This window comes from Scophthalmus maximus, chromosome 2 (assembly GCF_022379125.1).
Source record: "Scophthalmus maximus strain ysfricsl-2021 chromosome 2, ASM2237912v1, whole genome shotgun sequence".
NCBI lineage: Eukaryota > Metazoa > Chordata > Actinopteri > Pleuronectiformes > Scophthalmidae > Scophthalmus > Scophthalmus maximus.
This window is the reverse complement of record NC_061516.1, coordinates 11,397,498-11,410,082: the sequence shown is the minus strand read 5'-3', so window position 1 is coordinate 11,410,082 and position 12,585 is coordinate 11,397,498. Positions and strand designations below refer to the sequence as shown.

The 12,585-nt window shown below is 43.4% G+C and overlaps 1 protein-coding gene across 8 annotated transcripts in view; it reads left to right on the top strand.

Moving 5' to 3' along the window:
• The window catches only part of specc1 (sperm antigen with calponin homology and coiled-coil domains 1), a 64,077-nt gene that overhangs the window by 47,399 nt on the left and 4,093 nt on the right, over positions 1-12,585 (top strand). For 6 of the 8 annotated variants that reach the window (XR_004790156.2, XR_004790155.2, XM_035625518.2 and 3 more), the window contains 2 exons: positions 9,957-10,073; positions 12,368-12,427. Coding sequence is in view for 4 of the 8 variants with exons in the window: in XM_035625518.2 (XP_035481411.2) it covers positions 9,957-10,073; positions 12,368-12,427 (177 nt within the window). In the remaining 4 variants the exon portion in view is untranslated. Of the gene's footprint in view, positions 1-9,956; positions 10,074-11,850; positions 11,976-12,367; positions 12,428-12,585 lie in introns of those variants that run through there. The other 2 variants (XR_004790154.2, XR_004790153.2) reach the window with 2 other exon arrangements.

Genomic DNA, 12,585 nt, shown 5'->3' with positions numbered 1-12,585 from the left:
CAGTGAACTTTGAGTCACCCTCTCTCCTCATCCCCGGTTTGGTGGTCACACGGTGCGTGTGTTGGTAAAACACAGACAACAGATCCTCTGTGATGGAAACATCTGACCAGATGAGATAACATTGCTGTCAGTGTGATGATGAGCTGTCTGATAAGATGCTGGACCCGTGTACTGACACAGCCCTGGCTCAAATGGTTTTAACGTGAGGGCAACATTTGGCAGCGGATAGTGTGTCTACTGGCTTGCATTGAAAGCTCACAGGTTTAGTGATGATATCTGCCACCACCAGCTGGATGTCCACCACCACAACAAAAATATTTCCAGTATGTAGCGTACACATTAAGGCGTATGAAAATTAGTTTTAAAGGGAATTAAAAGGCGAAACAAAGTCAGCCAGTGTGATGTCTTCAGGCAGTTTATCATCTTGAGAAAACCCTACACCCCATCTGCTGTGTAACTACACCAGTCATTGGTCAAAAATAATACCTGCTGAATTCAGAATTTTATTTTGTAAAAACTACAGAAATGTTTTGAGCTAAACATAACTCGTGTATCAACAGTAAAAGTATTCACTCTGCAGAATCAACCCTTTCTAAGGGTCATATACTGTCAATATTGTGTAATGAGCATTTAAATGTTCCAGCTGGTTGAGGCTGATCCAACTTTAACTACTTTAAGTTGGATAAAGTTCTAATCTACACACAAATATAATATTTAATTTGACCATCATATATTTTGTAAATAAAATCTGCAACATAACTAGTGACTATATGTCAAATAGTGAAGTAAAAAGTACAGTTTCCCTCTGAAATGTAGCAGCGGGGAAGCATAAAGTACCTAAAAATGAAAATTCTCAAGCGTAAGTTTGATCAAAATTGTACCTAAGTGCAGTACTTGAGTAAAAGTACTTAGTTACTTTCCATCACTGCTTAAAGTTAAATCCAAAAGGAATTGCAAATCCCAGTTCAGTTCAGGACAGGACGGTGCGTTCCAGCACCACAAAACCCTTAACAGAGCTTTATTCCCACTGGTGTGGATTTAACTATGGAACCTGTGATCCCGCCTCACAAAGGGCTTAGTAGCACAGTGTGATTATTTGCAAGCATCAGGAATGCAGTAAGAAGATTTGGCTCCGAGGTGTGTTTCGGTCTGTGGCATAATCTGTCCCCTCTTGGAGTAACTGCTCATGTTTCGAGCTTTGTGCATTTTCTCCATTTGCATAGTCGCAAATTGGATCTTTTCACAGACTACTAGACGGTTAGCCTTAAAAAGTCTATTTTTAGAACATCTGTGACTTCCCTGCACTGTACTGCCTAAAGGTCATTTGATCATGAGGCATATCCGTTTGCATATCGGATCAATATCTAGCAAACTGCCAGTTTGCTGGTGACAGGCTTGTGCTGAAGTGTTCAGAATAATGGTTTGTTTCTCAAGGGAACAAATACAAAGATTCCTATTTTTTAATTTTTCCTTCAGACCAAGTTACCAAATAATGTCTCCCAATTATAAAACGCACTGAATATCCTGTATAAAATGTAAGAAAGGTCAATGAGTTAAAGATTCTCTTTGGGGCATCTGAGATGTAGATTGAACAAAAGGGTCCTGCAACTTCGGATCAGAACAATTTCTCAAAAATATTTTGCACATTTGGTGTTTAACTTTTCTCAGGAGAGATTTACAAGAATGGCCGTTATTTGCCTCTTGAGAGTTCTCATTCTTCTGCTGAATTCCAATGCTTTCCACAGGGAAATGCATGGACATGTTTGTGTGAGTGTTTGTGAGACATATAGTATTTGCATCAGTTACCCTAAATGTAGCTCCCTGGACCAGAAAGTATGTGACCCTCTTGTGTCTTGTGGCAAACTAAGGGAAATGGTTCCTGCCAGAGGACGTGTTGCGCTTCATAGGTCTGGTGAAAGGTCAGGCTGCTGCAGTTTTATGAGCCCTCTGTCCACATGGAAAGCCATGAAGTACATGTCTCACGTCCAGAGACACTGACGGGTCCGTCATACAGTTTGTAGCTCCAGGACAGCGAGGCACCAGGTTCTGCTCTAATCTGAAGGTTAATGAGGTGTAGTTTTATCAATACGTCCACATTCAGTCTTGTCTGCTTCGGACTAAGGTCAAAGAGCTAATAACTCAACAATAATTGCCTCTTCAGTATAACGTCACCCTTTTGTGATTTATGTCAGCCTCTTCAGCCTACATAATTAATGGTGACTGAAGAGGCGGCTTGGGCCATCGCTGTTCACTTTCCATCCGATCCCTCGTTTTCGAATTGTTGGAGTCGGGGGGAAACGAGCTCTTGTGTCGTGCTCATCTGTCAGCAGAGAGCCAGCAGAGCCGCTGTGTGTGATATGAGAACAAAGCCGATGGGCGGGTCAGCCCCGTGCCAGTTGTTATTACAGTCCTATTGTCCTCGGACCTTTTTGTCAAACAGCAGCCCTAATTAAAGTGAAACAGAAAACGGGAGCTATTGTAAGCATGTCAGGAGATTATTTGATGTTGAGGTGCAAATAGCTGCCGAGGGCACAGCGAATCTGTGTGATTAGAGCTGCACTGCAAAGGCAGACGTCGCACTTAGCCTGTTTACTGCGATTAATAGAGGAATGAGAGACCTGAATGGGAATTCGATTCACCTTATTGTTTTATTTGAGGTAAATCCGGTTATGCAAATCCATGCGTTTGTATTTTACAATGAATATAGGTGACACTGGAAGGAGTTACGTGCCGTACATCATGCATCCAGCCCTGTGTGTGCGTGCGTGTGTGTCAGTGTGTGACAGTTAGCACAGCTAGAGGAAGAAAAGAAGAAAGGGAAAAACAAGGTAAATGACGTGCATGTAAACACACTTGCACAAGAGGAGGACAGCTGTGTTGTCACCATGTAGAGGAGCCCTTGAACCCCAGAGGGAGAATGTTCTGTGGGGAGGGGGGTGTTACAGTGTGTTTTTACCCGCAAAACGCACAGGTCCTCGGAGCAGCTCATTACCGGACCTGTGTTAAACTCTCAGCGGAGGATGAGGCTCGAGTCCAGCCAGGTTGGGTCACCCCTCAAATGTCAGATTCTGGGAAGTGCAGATCGATCAGAGAAGACCTTAAGCTGTCTCTGATTGACTCTGCCCTGTGGGAGAGTCTGGAGCGGCCTCTCGCCGGAAATTAGTATTCACATGGGATCCTGTGCATGTCAGCGACTTGAAACGCTGACTGTTTGTTACAACTTCTGTTATATTGGTTTTCAAGATCTGACTCCAAAGTACATGCTGCTTGTCTTGTGTTTTGGTGTTTGTGCGTGTGAACTGGTCACTTTGTCCTGCTCTCTATCTTAAAGTCTTTTTATTGCTTAAATGGATGTTTGACAGCAAACAAACCCGACTGGACCAATTTCACATCCAATTTGAAAAAGTTTGGTTTGTTTTGGTCTTTGAACAATTTCATATTCGTGTCAAAGGTTTTGACATAATGAAAACTATGCACACCCCTTACCCGACAATAATTTCAAAATGTCAACACATCTGTTGTCTCCAGTTCAGAGGCAAAATGTCATCTTCTTCTTTTGGTTCCAGTTTTCCAGAAGTTTCCATTTTTGGGCGTGCTCACTGATCGCAGGCTCTTTTAAATGTCTGGTGTGTTAAAAAAAAAACACTCAGGCCCTCCTGGTGTATATTTATCAGGCTTTTTGATGTCTTAATTTAGGACAGCTCTGAATACTTTTTAGACTTATTTTTTCTCTCAATTAACCAGGAAAGCCAAACAAAAATAAATGCGCTGTTTGTTCAAGATGGGAACAATGAGCAAAGGCTCTGAACATAAGGCTCAACTGGGCCTGACAGAGAACCACTCATCCGGCCCTGTCTGGGAAGCACACACGCACACATGCATGCACACACACGCACGCACACAAAAGCCATTGAAGAAACAGGAATGGACCTCCAGGCGAGTGTGGACTGGAGGTCAGACATCGAGGAGGGGAATAGAGTGGGAATTCAATGAGCGGCGATTACTGTAAGTTCTAATAACGTGGTATTTACGATAATTATCTCGCAAAACGCGCCCTATTATTTTTTTTTAATTCATAAATTCACCAATAATGATCGTTCCCCAGTGCTTAACCATGATATACACATCAAACCTGGGTAGAAATCTGAGAACAAAAATGTTTGATGTTTATGTGCTAAAAACAAACAACAACCCAAAACTACATAGTGAACAGCCCTTTACTTTAAGTGGAAGTGCTTATTGAAGGGGTTATTGAATACACTTGGCTTGAATGACAGGTAAAGCTGAATATTCTCAGGCGTAACCATGGGAGGACAAGCTGCACTGTCTGAGTAAAGGAGCACAGAAATATGATTATTTGAAATCTTTGTTTGATTAAGAACTAGAGTTAGACGAGCTACGTGAAGGCAGAGTTAAGAAATAGCAATTTCCTCTTATGTTTTACATGGGCTATTAACAGGAATGCCATTTTAATGCACTGGTGATCAAAGTCATAGTGAGCTAGATAGTTGGGGGGGGGCTCCATTACAACTTCGATGTAGATGGTAGTTAATGTTAATGTTAATACATTGCATTTGAATACTCTGAAAGGCGTATAACTAAATTGAGTAGAGTGCATACAACTCTAAAATCTAAACCCTCTTATATAATCAGAATATTAATATTCACACCGGCTCAGAGAGGTGAACATTTTTAATCAAAGGTAGATCTGTCCTAAAGCATCAGCACACTTGATCTGTGCGCTCTTGTGCCCTCTCTGACCTGCGTCGTCCTCCCTCGCTCTTTATTCCGTCCCGTGTTGGAATGAATCCATTAAATCCTATGTAGAAACCGTCTGAATCAATGGGGAGCAGCACTGTCCAGCTCCACCTGCCCCGTCTTTATCTCCATGGTGCCGCCTGTCTGGACTTTCAGCCCGTCATCGGTCGTGACTATGACTCAGTGCAAGGTCCATCACCCCTCCACCCCCCTCCCTCTTCTCTTTCATTCTTTGTCTCTCCTGTTCTGACTTTCTTTCCTCCTCTTTATCTTCCCCTCCTCTCTGCTTGTTTGCTTTTCTTCTTCAACTCATTCTTTATGAGGGTTTTTATGGAGGCTGTCTGCCCATCTGTGCACACCTTTGCGGACATATGTATGTCTCATTCTCTCGGACACAATATCTCAGGGACACCTTGAGGGAAGTTCCTCAAATTTGGCATCAATGTTCCCCTTCGGCCTCAGGGTGAACTCATTAAAATTTGATGGTCAAGTTCACTGTGGCCTAACGAAGCACGTTTTTGGCCATTACTCATGAATTCATACTATTACTATAACGCAATTTAACACAAATGTATAAAAGGATCAAATAAGGAAGTGATTACATTTCATTGAGAGTGCGACATCATAATATTCTGGGGGAAAAACACTTTTCTGGACATGATTTAACTAATATTTGACTATAATATATATACTATTTCCTGGAACTTGATTGGTTGGCGGAGGCACACAACATCCAGGCGTTGATCCTAGTCATTTTTATTAATTTCTCACGTGTCATTTCCTGGTTGTTTGACTTCTTGTTGCTATTGCCCTTCAGTTGAGGGGAGGTGAAGAGACAGGAAATTCACTCGCTCGTCTCTCTCCCAGGCCTGATGTTGCTCTTTTTCAACAAACTGTGTGCACTGATATTCCACATCCCTGGTTGTGGTTTTCAGAAGTTTACATGGCTGCAGAGGGGCTGCTACTGACTTGACACCAGTCCAGCAGCCTTCACATGCTGCAGCAGGGAACACACATACCGTCTCTGGATACAAACAGTATTCGGTTGCCGTCTATGTGGTGTTCAGGGCCTGGCTTATAGCCAACTCGTGCGCGAATTCCATTAGTGAAAGGTTTACAGTAGAGAGGATACTGTCCAGGTGACACGTGTTTGGCCTATAATGTCCGCTGCAGCTGCAGTCACTTGTTGGTCTTTAAAACAATTTTGATAATCGACTCATTGTTAAAGTCTCTCTCTTTTTTTCCCCAAATTAAAATTATTAACTTTTTGCAGCTTCTCCACTTTGAGGATTTCCAATTTCTTTCTGTTTTATGTCTTGGGATTTTGGACTGTTGATCGAACACAACAAATTTTGAAGACAACAACTTGGGTTCTGGGAAATGATAGTATTGTAGTAAAAAATAATCATTAGCTGTGACCCTAGTCACATTTTCTTTTGTGCACAATGTAAAACGTGAAAGTATTACATTAAAATTACAAATCAGACCAACTTTCCACCACTTTTTCCTCTTAGAACATTTTCTTCAATAGCTGTAAAAAAAATGCTGCCTGCTTTTTTTGTGACATCAGCAAGAAGTTTTAAATGAGCTGGGTCTTTTTGCCATTGCTGAGAATCAGTGCCCTAGTGTGGAGCCGCAAAGGAACAGCTGTGCATGTGACGTGTTTGCATTTTGTCACCAGGTTCATTTTCACCCATAATTTAACAACTGATGATGTCATAGATCTTCGCTGAGAGTCAGAACAAAAGCAACCGTACACTCTGCCCAGTCCTGCTCAATCCCCTGCTCCTCTCTCAAACTCTCGCTCCCTCTGAGCACTGAAAAGCGACGGCTCTGCCTTTTGTGCCGAGCGAGACGCTTCCTGTCGCTTGATGCTGTGTTTGCTTTTCCGAGCCGGCTCCCAGAGAGCTGTTGTTGTCCGCTGCTGTTTTAGCGCTCATGCTTCTCCCTCTCTTTACCGTCCTGAATGAGCTCCCAACCCCCTCCTTCCTCTCCCCACTCCCACCCTGACCTCCAAACATGCCTACCATCCCTCGCCTGGGTTAGGACATGTGCTCTTGTCAGACCACCCCAACACCCAGAGACTCACACACTCACAGTCGTACACAAACTGCCCTCTACAACCTCCCTTATCAGCTTATATTTCATTGTCAATGTTTGTCGCTCTGGGGTCTAACTGGGGACTAACCCCTATCAGTGTGTGTGTGTGTGTGTGTGTGTGTGTGTGTGTGTGTGTGTGTGTGTGTGTGTGTGTGTGTGTGTGTGTGTGTGTGTGTGTGTGTGTGTGTGTGTGTGTGTGTGTGTGTGTGTGTGTGTGTGTGTGTGTGTGTGTGTGTGTGTGTGTGTGTGTGTGCGTGCGTATAGTGGGGCTGCTTAGCCAGCTAAGAGAGAGCAGGGGGGAGTTATGAGAGGAATGCGGGCTGACATGACTACACAGGTCTACCCTTCAGACATAACAGGCGAGTGGTGACTGATGGTGATGAGACTCTGGGATTCATAAACTCACTTTTAGCCTGTTATACCATCAAAGACTGTGTATGGACGGAAATTAGATTGTTATTTGCTGAAGAGAAATCCCCCTTTGGGAAGTGATGTACAGTCTCACTGTTAATTCATTGTTGAGAGGTATTAAAGAGAAGGTAATTTAAGGATATAATGATAGGGATTTTTGATGTTTGATTGGCAATAAGTTAATGTTGCTGTTTAGGTGATGATCTAAAGGCTGATCCCAGCATGATGATGTGGCTTCATTCAGACGAGACAGCTGCACCTTGAGATCCCACAAAAGCTCTGTAGCTTGTCCCTGATGCCTCAAGTTGGACAGTAACTTTAATTCACTAAACCTTTCAAATGCATCATTCAGCAGTTTAACTAATCAGGAGTTGAGGTACAGTACATGCGAGGGGCGATTGATCAGTTTGTGGCCCGAGGTCGAAGGAGATGACTCCCACAGCTCCCGTTGCACGTGCAGTTCAATCTTGAAGTGGTTATGCAAAACGTTTCAAAGTTAGTTTCTGTTTTGGGTCGTTGATAAGCGCAAATAACATTGGCCTCTTTGCAGCCAACAACAGGGGGAGGGTGGCCCTCTTCTTTAGGGCATCCGCCTCTCACCTTAATAACGTCATCCCTTTTCTAAGAGTAGAGACCTGGCGGCCGTTACGCCAAGGCAGACGCGTGGAGGTGATCACAAAATACCTTGTTGTTTGTAAACAGGACTCTGGAGCTCAGGGGAAATTCATTAGTGCGGTGACTTTAAGCCGCGATCTTTAATTCCTGCCCTCAGGACGCCGAGCTCGGTTGTTGTTCCGTCCCGTCAGGTAGTTAATCACATTCACCTGGTGTCACGTGCGTGGATCAGCCACTGATTCGATTTTACGGAATGAAAATCCGCAGGGACGTGGTCGTCAGCGCCACGATCGAAGACCACTGGCTCCGAGCGACACAAGACAACTGACGGCTGCATCCATACTCTGTTTATAGTGTTTATATTTGATATTTGTACAAATCTTATCGCTGCTTTTTTATATGCTGCTGTAACACCCGAATGTCCCTGTTGTGGGACAAATAAAGGATTATCTTGTCTTATCTTATCCGATTTTTCTCATAACCATGGAGCTAATGACGAATACATCAAATGTATTTAATTCAGGGTTTTATCCCAAAAGGTTAAAAGAGGTATCATTCTTTTCACTTCTTTAACTACAATTAAACAGCTGCAAATGTAACTTATTGTCGTTATTTGATATCTTAATGCTATTTTGCAGTACAACAGGCTTCTTGTCTCATCTGGACAGACACTGTAACTCCTGCTCCCGGCTGTACCACACATGTCCATAGCATATGCTTTATGCCCCGAGAATAAACAGAACATTGATAAAGAAGCAGTTTGAACAGGGAACTTCACCATGTATGCAGTGGGCCACAATCTGACTATAGTGTAATAGCTTGTAGTGTGACTGCGCTTGTAGCTAAAAAGGTTTCAGCAATGTCCACCGCTTTGATCCGGAGTGAAATATCTCACTTATCTAGATTTCTCATCATTCGCGGTGCCCAGAGGATAAACCTTGATCCGAGCGCGTCAGTGAGACAGGGGGAGCCAGTGTTTGAACATCTCTGTTGATCTCTCTCTCTTTTAAAAGAAATTCTTGACACTATTCGTGTCTCTTCCTCTATTCCACAAAGAGAGCGCAGCTTCTCATTCTGCCTTCGACTGTGGCCTTTCGAATCGACAAACTCTTGTGACCTCTCACATGTCACCCAGCACATCTTACAAACCAGTTCTGTTTGAGCATAACCATAACTTTTCCACCATGAAGTTGACATTTAAGTTTTTTTGCGAAATGCCTTTTCTTTTTTTTTGCATTAAATGTTGTACATACATTTATGATACCTAAAGGGTCAATTGTAATATATGGAGATGTTGCCTCACAGACACAAAGTCTTGACTCAGGAGAATCTCCCCATTTGTAAACGGGGACAACAGAGGAAAGACACTGGAAACAACTTATCTGTCCAGTGGGGAGCCTGCAACGCCAGACAATGGTGCGGAGGAAGTTTTCCCTCCGAGCTCTTCGACTCTTGACTATGTTGCATACGGTGTGTGTGTGTGTGTGTGTGTGTGTGTGTGTGTGTGTGTGTGTGTGTGTGTGTGTGTGTGTGTGTGTGTGTGTGTGTGTGTGTGTGTGTGTGTGTGTGTGTGTGTGTGTGTGTGTGTGTGTGTGTGTGTGTGTGTGTGTGTGGTGACGATGCTCTGGGAATCACATTCACACACACACACACACACACAAAAACACACACAAAAACACGAGGCTGGACGTGCTGCTATGCACGTTCGTCACCCAGCAGGGAGAGATCAGAGAGAACATTGGAGGCTTAAATTTGATTTTAGAAGAGGATCTGAAAAAAATGGTTTCCTCCTATCATCCTCCGAAGGAAACACAACCAGGCGTTAATGGACTCTGAAAGCACCAGAACAGATCATAACAACATTAAAATGTAATGATCGGTGTTGTTGGCTGTGTCTAAGACCTGATGCTTTTTCATGGTTCTGTTCATGTGATCCAGAGGCTCTCAGCTCTCCCACCCAGATATCGGGTTCTTGAAGTCATTATCATTGTGACATGTTGACTTTGGTTTCTTTGTGACCTGCTTTTTCTTTCTCTGCGCCCTCTGCCACCTCCTCTTTGATGTATCGACAGAATATCGATGTGACCAACTTCAGCAGCAGTTGGAGCGACGGCCTGGCTTTCTGCGCCCTCCTGCACACGTATCTTCCTGCACACATCCCTTACCAGGAACTCATCAGTCAAGATAAGGTAGAAAACCGCCGGAAAGACTGCACACACACACACACACACACACACTGAAGGCTATATACATGTCAGCGTCCAATCTCAACAGGTTGGTGAGGGCCTCACCAGCAGTTCATAGGCACCCTATACTGATCAGAAATTGGTGTATTTGCAGAAAGGACAAACACAGGCCCTCTCATCGGACACTTACATTCATTCTTTATTACCTCTGACGGCACACTTCATTCATCAATGGGTCTTGACACATACTGTAAGGTTATGTGAGCACTTCTGTGGTTTCCTGTCAGGTTGTGTCTCTACAGAAGGGCTCACATGCACCGCACAGTGTAGATGACACGGCTACAATACTTCCTGAATGCTCTGCCGGGAAAAACTGATTTCACGAGGATGTAAGTTATAAGATAAGATATTATTTTTCCCTTCCCAATACCTGGACTTGTAACATTACTGACGTAACGGCCGATATCGATTACTGGTCCAATACCAGTGCATTTTTAAAAAAAAACAACAACAACAACTTGTAAAACGTATTAAAACAGCTGTTTTTTCTACTAACACTGTGTGGAGGTGATGATTGCTATCATTGTTGTATTATTTTATCATCTAGTTTGACAGTCATAACTGAAAAAGAACACAAATAAATACAGCAGTTGTGCTCTATTAACACGGCAAGCACTGTTCATAGAGCGGCAGAGAAGAATTGATTTCCAGTAGCGTTAGCAAATTGACAACGTTTCATGCTGGAAAGTGTAGTTTTATCTGGATGGAACTACTTTAACTACTTTTTCCTATTCTGGTATTAGAATCGAAACATATCCAGACATGAGCACGAACTGAGTTTTGTCCATTGAGGTGACCTGTTCTAAGCAGCTTGGCAAAGCTCAATTTGCTTCCATTTCTTTATATCTTCAATTTTAGCTTTCATTTCTTTGTCCACATGTATACTACTACATGAATGTCTTCAGTTACTTCATATTCAGCCTCTTGTTGTCCTCTCTGGCAATTGTGCTTCCAGAAAATTTCAGGCATTCATTCACACAATAAGTTGCTTGTGGAAAATGTGAACCTGTAAAAATGTTCTGCTTTATGCAGTGCAGGTCTGAAATACGCATGTTTGCCAGGAACGAAAAAAAACCTGTAATGCTTTGCAGCCATATAGCCAGGAGTCATATTTTCCACCATTAAGCTGCACATTTCAGAGCTTTATGAAGGTGTGTGCATTTTACAGCTCTGCCGTGTCTGTTATATACGCATGCATTAAAAGATGAATTATGAAGGCAGATCCTGCGCACTGGGCAGCAGCTATAGCTCTGTGATGTGACTGTGGCCGGTAGCATTTACAGTGACTTTGCAAAAAATATGGTTCCTCTCAGGGGAGAGCAGCCCCCACCCCTGCTACAACCTCACAACAATAGCCAAACACCTCCGACCGGGCCCGACGTCTCCTATGTGACAAATTAGTCACGTATGCCTGTGCACGCGGCCGCGTTTTGTGTAACATTAAGCTGATGACAGAGACATCGCGTGGCCCATCTCTCTGAATTATTCAACAGACGTGCGTCTGCTTTCATAACTTGCTGAGTGACTTTCCCCCCGAGGCCCAAGCAGCCAACCTGTTCCCAAGTGCAATCTGTCCTCCTCGGTAATCCCACCGCTGCCCTGCTTCACCATTTCTCACATGAGATTTTTCAAGAAACCAATGTTGTAGGTGGACATTCAGCAGTCGGCAGCTACAGAGCTAATTATTAAGAATGTTTTATTTATGAATTCATTATTCCAGCAGGGTTTATGTCCAGGGTGCAGTTCATATGATGGATTGGTTGTGAGAGTCACATTTAGTGACTCAGCGACCTGGACTCCCAATTCAACAGGCAGGGAAAAGAATTCAACCTGACAAATATGTTGGTGAGTTCAGGTTTCTATCAATAGTTCTCACTTACGAGAACAGTTTGCATTGTTATTACCTGTTGTGGTTCCTCTCCACTTTCCTGTGGAGAAGTGGTTCCATCAAACGGTTTAATGATGGGGGGTTACAGTAGGTTCACAGACAGGAGAGATTTTGTCCAGTATGGTGTTGCACACATCAGACAAACATGGGGGATTGTATAACATACAGATGTTGCTCACACAAACAAGCAAAGGCGTACGGACATTTTGGACAGTCTCTTGGGTGTGTATAAGGGCTTATACATGTATTTGTGGGTTTGTTGTGTTGAACCTCCATGTGTGACCATGCATGATTATGTTGTGGAGGGAGTTTCAACACCCAGTGTTGTTGTTTTTTGTTTTTTTTCCAGGTCCGGAATCTGACCCTGGCTTTCCAGGCCGCCGAGAGCATTGGTATCAAACCCTCCCTGGTGAGCTGAGTTGCCACAGACCGCACACACACACACACACACACTGATAACACAGAGGGGCCATTTCATTAGACAAATTGTAAAGAGCATGCTTTGATTCGCTAAACTTTCAAGATGCTAATCTTCATAACAGATCCGCCCTGCAACCATTTTATTGG